Source organism: Nerophis ophidion, linkage group LG14 (assembly GCF_033978795.1).
Source record: "Nerophis ophidion isolate RoL-2023_Sa linkage group LG14, RoL_Noph_v1.0, whole genome shotgun sequence".
NCBI classification, from domain to species: Eukaryota; Metazoa; Chordata; class Actinopteri; order Syngnathiformes; family Syngnathidae; genus Nerophis; species Nerophis ophidion.
In genome coordinates this window covers 11,156,730-11,172,464 of record NC_084624.1, presented here as the reverse complement: position 1 = coordinate 11,172,464, position 15,735 = coordinate 11,156,730, and the positions used below count along the sequence as shown (strand labels likewise).

Genomic DNA, 15,735 nt, shown 5'->3' with positions numbered 1-15,735 from the left:
GTTGTGCAACAAAAAATGTACCAAACACAACGATCCTTACATCATGTGTTATGTTATCTTTCAGTCTAAATGTTAATGAAAACATGGAAGTTTCAACTTCATTACATTTTAGTAATCACCACTACATTGCACAGTGTGAGCACATGAACACTATGAGATCAACATCTGTGCTTAAAGAATAAAAAGCACGTTAAGCAGCGAATAGACTTCCAAAAGGCTCTGCTTGTGTACAAGTCTTTTCATGGTCTCGTGCGTAACAATCAAACACTTTTATGTTAAAATACTGAACAGATGTTTATTGGGATAAGGTAAACATCTGTTCAGCATTTAACATCTATATTTAACAGATGTTTATTGGGATAAGGTAAACATCTGTTCAGTATTTAACATAAAGTGTTTGATTGTGAGGCATTATAAGCCACAAAATGCAACGGGTCCACCAGACCTACAAACGCTGGGTGAATAACAAAAATATGAACGTTGCACGGAAGATTTTTCTGCATCGCACAGGGATTCTTCTTTTGTGTTTCTGCACCTGCGGTTCCCACACAAGGTTGCAACATTGTTTGTCAACACTGCCTGCTCTCATTTTCTCGCACATTTGACCCTCTGATGTTCTGTGTACCTACACTCAACATATGTTTATTGGGATAAGGTAAACATCTGTTCAGCATTCAACATATATATTTAACAGATGTTTATTGGGATAAGGTAAACATCTGTTCAGTATTTAACATAAAATTGTTTGATTGTGAGGCACTAAAAGCCACAAAATACAACGGGTCCATCAGACCCACAAACGCTGGCTGAATAACAAAAATATGAATGTTGCACGGAAGATTTTTCTGCCAGTTTCTGCATCGCACAGTGATTCTTCTTTTGTGTTTCTGCACCTGCAGTTCCCACACAAGGTTGCAACATTGTTTGTTAACACTGTCTGCTCTCATTTTCTCGCACATTTGACGCTCTGATGTTCTGTGTGCCTACACTCAACAGATTTTTATTGGGATAAGCTAAACATCTGTTCAGTATATAACATAAAAGTGTTTGATTGTGAGGCACTAAAAGCCACAAAATGCAACGGGTCCATCAGACCCACAAACGCTGGCTGAGTAACAACAATATGAACATTACACAAGGGTTAGGAGAGAACGAACGTTGTGATGAGTCTGTAAAAGTAATACGTCGCCTGTGCCTAAAATGAGCAAAGTATAGAAATAATACATGATGAATGTTCCCGTTACTAGATTTCATGTATAGTTATAACGTGTATATTTTTAGAGCGTTTTATAGGCGGAATAGAGTGACCTTCATTGGCTTAATTTCTAGATGAGGGATAGAATGCATAAAACCAGAAAGATATGTTCTTGTCTTATAAAAAAACATTGTGACCGAAAGACTGATTGTTTTTTAAAAGTGCCGTTGTCACTGACGTAATGGATTTTTACCACTGTGACCTATATTTTGGATCAGTTTGTGCAAAGTGACAAAAACACCCAAGTCATAAAGAGGAAAAGTGCTGCATTGGTGGGTGCGACAAAAACAAACAATGTTGCTGAGACGACTTACTTGTCATTGTTGGCTCTCTGCAGAGCTCCACCTCTCAGAGAACACAGACAGCAATCCTGGAGCAAGAAACAAAATGTTTGTTGAAAAGGTTAACTGGAATCCAGAGCTGATAATCTACCTCTGAAGTTAAACAATTATTTACATTTACATAAAACTGTAAAACATCTATATAAACCAGAAGAAAAGCTGTCCTTTGTAGTGGAAATGTGTGTTTTATTAAATATTTGTTCCTAAAATATGTAACTGGCAAAAGAAATGTCCACTGCAAAGGACACTGGTTCTCAGGAGGTTTTACTGCAATTACAGAGCAAAACTTCCCTTGAGTGCATTGAACCATACATGAGACCCACACTGGAGTTCAAATGTGTGCAAATACTGGGCAATATTCCAGGATTGTTCTACAAAAAACTGACAGGAATGCTGATAACAACAGATAAGATAAATCCCACAAACAATATAAGGAACAATGTTTTGAAAAACAACGCAACACAAAGGAAGGGAACCCTCCCAGTGTCAAAATGGGAAGTCCAAAACCAAGTTTATTTTAAAGTGAGAAAAAGACAAATGCTACGTGTTTATTGTGCTTTTTGCAACATACTGAGAACCAGCAATTCAAGGAGATGCTCATAAAGTCAGAATTTTTTTTCTTTCTTCTTGTTATAAAATATTATAACAGTGTATTTACAAAAAAATATATATATGGTCTGCATTTATATAGCTTTAGATGGCAACACCGGGATTACTGCGTTACAGCATTTAACAAATAGGACACAACAACCTTGCTGTGTTTTACAGCAGCTTGCCAGTGGACCAAAAAAAACTGTAAATAATTGAAATAAACAAACCTCTGAAGTGGCATCAGCTTTGCAGCGAGCACACAGCCAGTCCTTCTCTTCCACTTCTTCCTTGGATACGCCATAGCAACCTGAGCAGGAGTAGAGTCCCACACAAACATATTTGAATGGCTTTTGCTACACACTTCTCGATCCTCTATGTAGAGCAGGGGTGCCCATTACGTCCATCGAGCGGACGGTGTGTCAGTCGATCGTCAGCCAGGTTATAACCTAAAAACTTGCAATCATCAATCTTCACTAAGACGTCACTTGAATGACATTCACGGCACCCGAGGGTCTGGCTGCTGCGAAAAATGTCACTTTTTACTTCAACAGACTCTCGCGCCGTACCTGCCGTCAAAAGCCTAAAGACCGACTGCACAGTTCCTGTCTTCACAATAAAAGCGCTGCTTCATCCTGCCTGCACTAACAAAATAAAAGTCTCAGAAAGCTGGCGTGCCCAAGCTAGTAAGCTATGGAGTTTGCAGCCAATGTATGTCTTGTAAAGTGTACAAAAAGGAGTTTGGAAGCTGGACGAATAAGATGCCAAAAATCAACCACTTTAATGTAGTATTGGACAGGAAGGAGGACTTTTTTTCTCCTCCATTTGAAAATGTCAACGTTATCAGCACTACTGTCTGATTCCAATCAATGCAAGTCATCAGAATCAGGTAATACACCAACTTATATTCTAGTCTTCATGAGAGAAATGTGTTATGTGTTAAACATGCTTGCATTGTCAATAAACGCCATTAACTTGTCAACAAAAATGTCTCTTTCATAAATAAATAAAAAATAAATTATATATATGAGAAAGGTAAATCCCCTCGACTTGGTCAATTGAAAAGTAGCTCGCCTGCAGAAAAAGTGTGGGAGCCCCTGATGTAGAGACTCTTGGCCCGACATGGAGTTTATGCTTGTATCTTCACTCACACTTGCTTATGTTTAATAACATTTTCACGATGAACCTCAGGTACCTCGCAGTATAAAACAGCAGCTGACAGAAACGGAAACGTGTGAATATAAAAAAAGCTTACTTGTGTGTACGCGGACGCAGCACTGAGAACAGCTGACCAGCCGGCTGGTGCCGTCCTCTCTGATATGAGGGTTGGAGAGTTGGCCCTTCCCGCTATCACTGGCCTTGGTGGTATCACTATGCGTGTTAAAACACATCTCAGGAATGAGTGGTTTGGACCAATGGTAACCTTGACGGAACACCAATGTCAAAGTGGAACTCCCATCACTGGCCTCAGACTAAAAGAAATGTACAATTATATTAAAGTCATGTTCCAAATGTTTGAAAGTAAGCCTGTGAAATGCACCCATATTCCAATCATACAAGATGAATGACAAACAAAGTTTCTATGAATATGACATTTTTACTGGTAAAGAAATGTTAACCTGATGGATGAAAGGTGTCAAGCATGCAGCTTAGGCTATGTCCACACACACTGTATTTGTATACCTCAAATATCTTTCAAGTACCCCTTCAAGTTGTCCGACAACATTTGTCCACACAATTTAAACATCTTGAAGACAAACTTTACCAAATTAAAGTATGGCATTGGGATTAAAATGCAGCCACTTTGTTATCAAGCATGCACACGTTTTCGTTGCAAATTTGTTGTAATAAATACAAGTCTGTTGCATAACATTCTGACGGAGAAAAAGCAGACATTACGAGATACAGTGCATCGGGAAAGCATTTGCAGAGCTTCACTCTTTCCGCATTTTAATATTACAGCCTTGTTCTAAAATAGAATGAATTTAATTTGGTCTTCTAAATTTTACACACAATACCTTATAATGACAATGTGAACACGTTATTTTTGGTGTCTGCAAATGTATTGAAAATCACATGTACAGGTTTCCCAATATGCAGCTCATTTTTATTTGACAGTTATTGAAATATCTTTAAGTGTTTTAAACTATTGTAGTGGCATTCTGTACAAAAAGTGCTCTTTAATTTAGTGTTGTTTTGATATGTCATCTTAGTGAGATCATGCACAAAAGTGCCCTCTTGGCTTGTTTTAAAATGTCTCTGACAATCTTGCACTTTCAGTTTTGGAAATAAAATGACCGCCACTGCTTAATAACTGTTTAATAAATACAGTTATGGTTAATTGAGCGAGTTGTGATTTTCCTCTCTGCAAGAAAGTTTAAAAGTAGCATATAATAATGCAGTATGAAGAAGAATGTTTTAATGTAGAGACATAGAATCATCATACTGCTGTGATTATATGCGACAAGTGTTCATTCAAGGATAAGGCAAAATATCGAGATGTATATCGTGTATCGCGATATGGCCTAAAAATATCGAGATATTAAAAAAAGGCCATATTGCCAAGCCCTGGGGTATAATGTGTGGAGTTTTGAAGACGAAAACGAATTAATTCCATTTTGGATTAAGGTGGTAACATAACGAAATGTGGAAAAAGTGAAGCGCTGTCAACACTTTCTGGATTCATTGTCAGTGCCCACACCGTGTGATCATAAACTAAATAAAACCCTGACACTGACTTCATCATCTACAGGTCAAAATAGAAGATACATTTCTGCAACTTGTTTTTAAAAGTCATCACTATTTTGTGGTATTAGTGTACTCGTATTAACTCCGATTTGAGGTAAAAATGGGTAAAGGGACTCCCTTGTAACAATAAACTAACGTTATTTTCTAAAGTCACACCTCAATTGGTCGCATGACAAATAAGCAGACTCTTCAAATTCATGTCAAATGGGAGCTTAGACTTATGAAGATAACAGTTGAATAGTCAGTCTGCTGGGCATTGCTGCCTGACGCACCGCTACCTGTGTTCTAACAAGTTGTGCAAACCCCTCAAGTTGTGCATTCCCACCGCTACTGTGCATGTGTATATCACGGAAACCTGTTTTAAATGTTTTAAGTGTGTGCAATTTACTTGAATATGTAGCTAACTGATGGCCTAGTACATAATGATACATATGTTGATTTGACATGTTTACATAAATATCATAGCCAAATAAATCGTTACTGTCAAGGTTTACCGTATTTTTCGGAGTATAAGTCACTCCGGAGCATACGTCGCACCGGCCAAAAATACATAATAAAGAAGGAAAAAAACATAGACACGTAGCACTGGAGTATAAGTCGCATTTTTGGGGGGAAATTGCAGACAGCAGCAACATGCAAAGTATGCAGCAGAAGTGTTGCTTAAAAAAGGTAGCAGCACTACTAATTTGTTCTTTCATTAAAAAAGTCACCCGCGAGAGAATGAAGAGTATTTAATAAATACAGTTTTGGTAATTTGCCTTATTTGTGATTTCCCTCTCTGCATGAAAGTTTAAAAGTAGCATATATTAATGCAGTATGAAGAAGAATGTTTTAATGTAGACACAGAATCTTCATACTGCTGTGATTATATGCATCAGGTGTTTATTCAGGGCTAAGGCAAAATATGGAGATATATATGGTGTATCGCGATATTGCATAAAAATATTGAGATATTGATAAAAGCCAATATCGCCCAGCCCTAGTGTCAAAGCGCTTTGAGTTCCTTAAAAAAGGTAGAAAAGCGCTACACAGGTATAACCCATTTACCGTTTACTCACATGAAATATTCCTTCAAAAAGGTATGCAGTTAAAACATTTAAAAAAGGTTGTCAATTTAATTCCTTTCAATTTAATTCAATTTACATTTAAGTCGAACTGTAAGCAGTTCAATGCACATGTGCTCATTTGTTATTATACACATGCACAGTTGTGTTATGTGGCAAAAATCGATAGGAATGCACATCTTGTCAGAACACCGGTGCCAATATTTTTTTTGTATTTTAGGTCTGAATCAGTGTTCCATGACAGGGAAAGCAAATGAAGGACCTCACCTGATGGTGAGTGTGGAAAAGCAGGCATATGGAGCAGTAAGGAGCCTGTTCACCCATTCTCTTGTTGTACTCCCACTCCACCTGGGGGTTTACAGGCCGACTCTGCCACAGTTGCTTGAGCGGCTTTGCCCACTCCTCTTTCTCCTCTTGCTCAATTTCCTTATCGACATATAGCTCTACAGGACCAAAGACATTGGAGATGAGGTGTGGAAAAAAGAGATACAAACATAGAAATAATCATTTAGGATTAAGCAGGTAACTTAGATTTACAATGAATACAACATTAATTTTTGCTCACCATCCTCGCTGTATATCTCTCTGAAGAGAGGGTGGTAGCGCGGAAGCTTCCTGAGCTGGGCATGCTTCTGTTGCTGTCGGTTGACTGACATGCAGTAGGACTGTTCTTCTGACATCTAGTGGTAATAAAGAATACTTAGCAAGACAGTACTTTCCTCTGCACAAAAAAAATCATTACCCCAATGGATGGGACACACAGCCCAGCAAAATTGCTTATAAACTATTACTATGAGCTTTGTGCTGGTATTAATTTATAGTAAAAAATAAATATCTTAGTACTTACATGATAATCCTCAGCCCTCACTTTTACTTGCATTGGCTGTTTGACTGGAGTCGTGCTTTTCAAGATGACAACGCCACCACCTGTGACAGGGCATTGGCTATCCTGTTTGGAACAGGATGATTACAACTCATTACTGGCAAATTAGTCATTGTTTTTCTTGCCGTGCTCATCGACTGGTAATTATGCCATGCTGGAGAGATGAACGGGATAGAGCTAGCACAGAACCGTCATAATCTATTTTTGTCAAGACACAAGATGGAAACAAATAATCATGGAACTACTAAATTATTAGTTTGTACCGTATTTTTCAGAGTATAAGTCGCGCCGGAGTATAAGTCACACCTGCCGAAAATGCATAATAAAGAAGGAAAAAAACATTATATACGTCGCATTTGTGGGGGAGATTTATTTGATAAAATCCAACACCAATAACAGACATTTGAAAGGCAATTTAAAATAAATAAAGAATAGTCAATTTTCTACCGCGACCCCAAAAGGGAATAAGCGATAGAAAATGGATGGATGGATGGATAAAGAATAGTGAACTACAGGCTGAATAAGTGTACGTTATATGAGGCATAAATAACTTATTAGCTTATTCACGTAAGAGACTAGACATATAAGATTTCATGGGATATAATAATAATTTTCCTGAAGGAATCAATAAAGTACTATCTATCTATCTATCTAACCAACTGAGAAGGTGCCTGGTATGTTAACCTAACATATTATGGTAAGAGTCAATCAAATAACTATAACATATAGAACATGCTATACCTTTACCAAACAATCTGTCACTCCTAATCGATAAATCCCATGAAATCTTATACGTTTAGTCTCTTACCTGAATGAGCTAAATAAAATGATTTGATATTTAACGGCAATGTGTTAATAATTTTACACATAAGTCGCTCCTGAGTATAAATCGCACCCCCAGCCAAACTATGAAAAAAACTGCGATTTACAATCCCAAAAATACGGTAATCTACCAATCTTGTCTTTTTTTTATTTATTAAATCAACATTAAAAAAAAACACAAGTTACACTTTTAATCAGTGCATTAACCCAGTGGTTCTCAAATGGGGGTATGCGTACCTCTGGGGGTACTTGAAGGTATGCCAAGGTGTACGGGAGATTTTTTTTTAAATATTCTAAAAATAGCAACAATTCAAAAATCTTTTATAAATATATTTATGGAATAATACTTCAACAAAATAAGAATGCAAGTTCATAAACTGTGAAAAGAAATGCAACAATGCAATATTCAGTGTTGACAGCTCAATTTTTTTGGGACATGTTCCATATATATTGATGTTAAAGATTTTTTGGGTGAAAAAATGTTTGGACTTAAGTTCATGAATCCAGATGGATCTCTATTACAATCCCCAAAGAGGGCACTTTAAGTTGATGATTAGGAGTGACAGATAGTTTGGTAAATGTATAGCATGTTCTATATGTTATAGTTATTTGAATGACTCTTACCATAATATGTTAGGTTAACATACCAGGCACCTTCTCAGTTGGTTATTTATGCCTCATATAACGTACACTTATTCAGCCTGTTGTTCACTATTCTTTATTTATTTTAAATTGCCTTTCAAATGTCTATTCTTGGTGTTGGGTTTTATCAAATAAATTTCCCCCAAAAATGCGACTTATACTCCAGTGCGACTTATATATGTGTTTTTCCTTCTTTATTATGCATTTTCGGCAGGTGCGACTTATACTCCAAAAAATACGGTACATTACTTTTTCTTGTTTAAAAAGCATCGCTGAAGCACTTTTAGTTGATTTGTTTGCCATGCAAGCCACAAAGAAAATTTTAAAACTGCACTCTAATTGTTGTTGCATGCGGTTGTCCTTAATGATATTCCAGTAAAAATTAAATAAAAAGACATACCTTTCTTTCATGTATTTTGTTGATCCTGGTGTATTGCGGTATACTGGTAGGCTCATCTTTGGCCTTCACCACTGCATCCTGAACAGCAACGGTAACTGAAACGCTGTGTTTGTTCGCATCTTGGTCATTTTCCACAGACCGTTCAGTTACACTGGTGAGGAACACTGTAGGTTCAAGCCTTGGTTCAATGTTTCCACTGCCCGGTGACTGAGATGCAGACTGGACTTGTGTGTGTGACGGCATGGTGCCTCCGATCACAAGAAGAGGGGGCTGATGCTCTTTGGCGTAGCTGTGCACCTGCAGCTGGGTAGGAAGCTGCTGTTTCTCCCGGGGATACGTGTGCACTTTCAGGATATCATTTTGAGTGAGTGTCCGATGAAATAGCAAGCTGGCCACACCCATTTTACGGACGGGCTGCGCCGCTGCAGGTGACAGATGACTGTTTTGGGGCTGAGGAGGTAAGGCCGGCGAACGAGTCTTGGAGTACTGAGGCGGCAGGCCTGCATTTCTGTGAAACGGATCCACCAAAGTGAGCTTGGTTGGTGTGACGACCAACTTGGGTGGGCCTGTAAATAAAATCAGTGGTATTAGTATTTAATCGGTCATAAAAAAAAAAGAAGTTCAAATGAATGCCTTTCGAACCATGAAATAATAGTAGTGGAGTAACGGTACGTGTATTTGTATTGAACCGTTTCGGTACGGGGATTTCAGTCCGGTTCGGAGGTGTATCGAACAAATTTGTAAGCTAAAGTCTTAACAAGCTGCTCTGCTTTCTGCCTCTGTCTGAGCACCCAGCATTGTCCCGCCCACACAACCATCTGATTGGTTACATACAAAGCCAATCAGCAGTGCGTATTCAGAGCGATGTAGTCAATGCTTCAGTGTCGAGCAGATATGTGTTTAGCAGCGGCCAGCGTACTCTCCCCAAATTATACTACCGGTAAACACTTCCAAGTCACAACTACTACTAGCATCACTATGAGCCCGTTGACCTTCAAGTAACTTAAACTCGGCTCAGGTCGCTCACAGTTCTGGCTTGAGGTGAAGGCTAATTAGCTTTTAGCGTAACGTTAGCTCATTTTGCTGTGTGTGTGTGTGTGTGTGTGTGTGCATGTGCGTGTGTTGGGGGCAGCAAAGCCCTGTCTGTCTGTTATTTCACATGAACTAACATGAAGTCCATGGTGTTCAGGGATGAATAGTATCTCCTACAGCTATTGTACCATTTTTTCAGCTATAGTTATATTAATCATTAGTAATGTAGCAGCCTAGTTTTGAATGGCAGGGTCCCTGCTATCATATGTTGACAAAAATATAACATTTACATAATAAAAGTCAACTACAGGCTTCCCAAATGCTGTAATAAATCAAACATGATAAGTTGTCTAGAAACTGTTTAATGTTGCACTTTTTATATGTAGAAGAAAGGTTTTGTCATTTTATTTAATCAAAGCAACAACTTGAGGCAGTTTAATGTTGATTAACGTGGGCAGAATTATTATAGTGTCACCAATGTTAAAAGGATAAAACCATTGTTTACACATTTGGTAAATAAATAACCAAAAAATTTACATTTTGTTGTTTTCTTACTGTACCGAAAATGAACCGAACCGTGACCTCTAAACCGAGGTACGTACCGAACCAAAATTTTTGTGTACCGTTACACCCCTAAATAATACTTTGTCACTTAAAGTAGACTACTCTTCTAAGACCATGTACAGGTGGTAAGGAGATATTACCTTTATTTCTCTTCCCGTCTTGCGGCATAGTACGTGGTGGCAAAAGGGTGAGCCTGGGGCGCTTCGCATACAGCACCATTTCCCCGTTTTCGTCATCCTCATCTTTGGGGACAACCTCCTTGGGCAGCTCCAGACACACCCTGTGTCTCTTGGTCTCAATTCTTTGAGGAGGGCTGAAGATTGAGACATTTAGAGAAGTTGACACACTTGGAAGGAGCTGGAAATTCCAACAAAAAGGTGGGGTATAACCCCAGCTTTTTGTTGCAAGGTTTGGCTATGTCCCACCTTGTGCAGCCCTTTGAGACATTTGTGATTAAGGGCTATATCCGGGGTCGGCAACCTTTATGGCTAAGAGAGCCATGAAAGCTAAATATTTTAAAATGTATTTCCGTGAGAGCCATATCATATTTTTTAACACTGAATACAACTAAGTGTGTGCATTTTTAAGTAACACCAACAGGTTTTGAGTATAATAAGTCTTGTATTCTTTTTAATAACATTGTTATTCACCAATAATAAGTAAAATATTTCTTACCACTAAGGTGACTTCTTGAACAGATGTGGTAAAAAGCGGACGGATGGATTAAAATGCAGGCGAATTCTTATATTTTGAACGTTATTTTTAACTCTGATTACCAGTGGAAATATTCATTTCTTATCATGTTAATAAGCAATGTCACTTAAGATTAATCTGAGAGCCAGACGCATCCATCAAAAGAGCCACAGGTTCCCTACCCCTGGGCTATATGAATAAACGTTGATTGATAGATACCAGACAACTCTGGTCACATCCCGCTCATTAAATATTTTTGGTGGTCAAGCCAGTGTCTGTTCGCAATGGGTAATAGGCGGCATTTAGCCTTTCTCGAAGAAAAATGCCCTACGCTTGGTTGTTTTCAGCTGTACGAGCCGTTCAAGTTGCGAAAAAGATAAAAGTTTCTTCACAGTTCCTCGAGAGGTGATCAAGAAGGGCGGAAGCATACTTGCCAACCCTCCCGGATTTTCCGGGAGACTCCCGAAATTCAGCGCCTCTCCCGAAAACCTCCCGGGACAAATTTTCTCCCGAAATTCAGGCTGAGCTGGAGGCCACCCCCCCTCCAGCTCCATGCAGACCTGAGTGAGTACAGCCTGTTTTCACGTGTGCTTTCCCACAATATTAACAGTGTGTCTGCCTAATGACGTTATAACTGTAGAATGATCGAGGGCGAGTTCTTGGTTTCTTATTGTTAGGCAGTTTCATTAACGTCCTCCCAGCGCGGTAACAACACACAACAACAGCAGTCACGTTTTCGTCTCCCCTAAAGCAGTTCGTCTGCCGTAAACAGCAATGTTTTGACACTCTTAAACAGGACAATACTGCCATCTACTGTACATGCATATGGGATGTCCCGATACAACTTTTTCACTTCCGATACGATACCGTTATTGTTGCCTTGAGTATTGGCCGATACCGATATCAATACGATATGATATAGGCACGAATCATACATATAATTATTCCTTATTTTGTTGTGTGGAATGTTAGAAAAGGCTTGATAAAGTGATGTTACTGTTACTGATGTTGTAGTGTTAAAACAGAAAACAATAGTCCGCAAGGGCACGAATAGGAAAAATTGACCCATTTATTATTAACCAATTGGTTCCATAAATGTTAACCTTCAACATAAGAGTATTACCTCAACAAATCCAATAAAAACAAAATGTTATATTTAAAATAACCACTAATACCAACATAATTACACAATTGAATAGAATAAATTTAAAATAAATTAGAAGACCCTGAAAAATAACCTAAATATATCCAATTAAAAAAAAAAAACATTTTAAGGTGCAAACAATTCAAGTTCACTTCAGTTATTTTTTTACAATCAGCATATGTTGGAAACAACTGTTGGCAGGGACAAAAACAACACAATATTGTTCACTGTCCAACTGCTCTAAGTTAAGAGTTCACAGCTCCAGTTTCACTGACTGACTGTGCCCAAAAGAATGTAGTAATTACACTATTCTTCACTGAAGAATAGTGTAAACCCAATAAACATATCACTCTAATAACAAGAGCATAAAACAAATAATAATCAGTCAGTGCTGACCACCCTTACTACTCCTCCTCCTCCTCCACTTTCTGCAGTCCGAGCATAATGTGGAGATATTTTTTAAGAAGATAAGCATTTCGGCATGCTGTGCTGTTTTGTCTACAATGTAGTGGCGGATAAGAATAATGTAGCGAGGTTGGAGGTGCTCCATTAAGCGTTTAAACCCGACATTACTCACCACCGACATGGGCTGGTCGTCAAACACAATAAACTGGGTTATCTTTTCTGTTACGGCCATTGCCTTTTGGCTGTCCCGTGGTAGTTTGTCACATCTTGCGAAGCTTTTGGCCAGCGTGGGTTACCGAAGCGAGCCAGAGGTTTGTTGCTTCGCCTTGCTGCTCTCGCGAAAATCCTCATGTTCTTTTTTGTGCTGTTTTTTCAAATGTGCGATGAGGTTGCTTGTATTGAACCTTCCCGGTTCTGTCCCAACACGGGACACTTGCGCCTGACAAATTTTGCATTTAGCGGCAACGCCTTTGTCCGAGCTTACGTTAAAATACTTCCACACAGCCGACATCACTACACTTTGCTGCAAGCACACGCCTTGTCGTTGTTGTGATCACCTGGGCTGTGCATGCTGGATCAGAGACGCTCTTCTTCCAACGTGTTGGAGTGTGATCAAACCAGAGTCACCTATTATAGAAGTGCTGCAGCGGCAAATGGACAGCTTATATCGGAGTTTTTAGATTCAGTCCGATAAAATCCGATATTAACTTTTTTGGCTAATATCTGACTGATTTCCGATATAAATATTGGATCGGGACATCCCTACATGCATATGACAATAATATCAACGGCTCTTCCTCTCTTAACCACTGGGGTCCAGTGCACCACAGTTTAGTATTGTAGCTTGGTCCTTCGGCTTAGTGCTTTGGAAGCTACCGGACCGCTTGTCTCCCCGGCCCGGACTGTTTACAGCGGCGCCGGGGGAGGGAGCGAGAGAGCAACACACACACACACAAACACACACACAGTGACAGAGAGAGAGCGAGGGAAGAAGAGCGCGTTCAGGTCTAGTGGAAAAGCGGCAAAACATCTCTCTTCATGCATCACACAAGTGACGTCGATGTTCGGCCCTCGAGAGCCATATACCACACCGTGATTGGTAAATTCCTTCAGCTCCGCACACAAAACTGTCAAGCGCCATTCATATAAAACTTGCGGGCCGCACTAGCATTAAACTCTCATATTAAAGTGACGGCCGCAAAACGGCCTTGTGTTTGAAACCCGGGGTCTAAATAAAAGAAAGCCAATGTGAGCAAAACCTAAAAGAATAAGCTTTTACCAAAGGCAGCAATCATAAATGAAGTTTCCAGCAAATACAAAGTTGACATCTGTAGTTGTATTTTGATAAAGACGAGGAAAGACATGCATACTCTGTGTGCAACAGCAACAACAAACATGGCACGCAACCTAAATTAAGCAAAAACTATGCATATTTATCTGGGAGAGTCTTGATAATAATTTGCTTGACCCAGCTACACATAAATAAATTGTTGAGCTACATGCTTTTCCAAGTTTTCATTTGTTTTGTCGTGTAGAATGACGTCTGGAGCATAAGGTAGTAGATGTCTGGGAACGCAATCGACGGAAAATATTTGATATCATTCGACAAATCTTTGTTTTTATCAAGTATGGAGGTATAGTCCGTTGCATTGTTGGATTTGTATACTTGTATCTGCTTCTTGCAAAAAGATCTAGGCTAACACTACAAATTAAACTTGGAAGTACAAACTCCGTTTCCATATGAGTTGGGAAATTGTGTTAGATGTAAATATAAACAGAATACAATGATTTGCAAATTATTTTCAACCCATATTCAATTGAATGCACTACAAGGACAAGATATTTGATGTTCAAACTCAAACTTAATTTTTTATTTGCAAATAATAATTATCTTTGAATTTCATGGCTGCAACACGTGCCAAAGTAGTTGGGAAAGGGCATGTTCACCACTGTGTTACATCACATTTTCTTTTAACAACACTCAAACTGAGGAAACTTATTGTTAAACCATTGAAAGTGGAATTCTTTCCCATTCTTGTTTTATGTAGACTAGAGCTTCAGTCGTTCAACAGTCCGGGGTCTCTGCTGTCGTATTTTACGCTTCATAATGCGCCACACATTTTCCATGGGAGACAGGTCTGGACTGCAGGCGGGCCAGGAAAGTACCCGCACTCTTTTTTTATGAAGCCACACTGTTGTAACACGTGCTGAATGTGGCTTGGCATTGTCTTGCTGAAATAAGAAGGGGGGGTCCATGAAAAAGACGGCGCTTAGATGGCAGCATATGTTGTCCCAAAACCTGTATGTACCTTTCAGCATTAATGGTGCCTTCACAGATGTGTAAGTTACCCATGCCTTGGCCACTAATGCACCCCCATACCATCACAAATGCTGGCTTTTGAACTTTGCCTCGATAACAGTCTGGATGGTTCGCTTCCCCTTTGGTCCGGATGACACAATGTCGAATATTTCCAAAAACAATTTGAAATGTGGACTTGTCAGACCACAGAACACTTTTCCACTTTGCATCAGTCCATCTTAGATGATCTTGGGCCCAGAGAAGCCGGCGGCGTTTCTGGATGTTGTTGATAAATGGCTCTCACTTTGCATAGTAGAGCTTTAACTTGCACTTCCAGATGTAGCGACCAACAGTATTTACTGACAGTGGTTTTCTGAAGTGTTACTGAGCCCATGCGGTGATATCCTTTAGAGATTGATGTCGGTATTTGATACAGTGCCGTCTGAGGGATCGAAGGTCACGGTCATTCAATGTTAGTTTCCGGCCATGCCGCTTACGTGGAGTGATTTCTCCAGATTCTCTGATTCTTTTGATGATATTATGGACCGTAGATGTTGAAATCCCTCAATTTCTTGCAATTGCCCTTTGAGAAACGTTGTTCTTAAACTGTTTGACTATTTGCTCACGCAGTTGTGGACAAAGGGGTGTGCCTCGCCCCATCCTTTCTTGTGAAAGACAGAGCATTTTTTGGGAAGCTGTTTTTATACCCAATCATGGCACCCACCTGTTCCCAATTAGCCTGCACACCTGTGGGATGTTCCAAATAAGTGTTTGATGAAAATTCCTCAACTCTATCAGTATTTATTTCCACCTTTCCCAACTTCTTTGTCAGTTTATAAGTTTGAACATCAAATA

At 39.2% G+C, this 15,735-nt stretch overlaps 1 protein-coding gene across 4 annotated transcripts in view; it reads right to left on the bottom strand.

Annotated features, from left to right (window-relative positions):
- kdm4ab (lysine (K)-specific demethylase 4A, genome duplicate b) overlaps positions 1-15,735 on the bottom strand; it is a 63,988-nt gene that overhangs the window by 26,041 nt on the left and 22,212 nt on the right. For all 4 annotated transcript variants that reach the window (XM_061919832.1, XM_061919831.1, XM_061919830.1 and 1 more), the window contains 8 exons: positions 10,480-10,652; positions 8,744-9,309; positions 6,844-6,945; positions 6,562-6,676; positions 6,264-6,439; positions 3,440-3,656; positions 2,415-2,494; positions 1,570-1,625 (listed from right to left, as the gene is read on the bottom strand). In XM_061919832.1, coding sequence (XP_061775816.1) covers positions 1,570-1,625; positions 2,415-2,494; positions 3,440-3,656; positions 6,264-6,439; positions 6,562-6,676; positions 6,844-6,945; positions 8,744-9,309; positions 10,480-10,652 — 1,485 coding nt within the window. The remainder of the gene's footprint in view (positions 1-1,569; positions 1,626-2,414; positions 2,495-3,439; positions 3,657-6,263; positions 6,440-6,561; positions 6,677-6,843; positions 6,946-8,743; positions 9,310-10,479; positions 10,653-15,735) is intronic.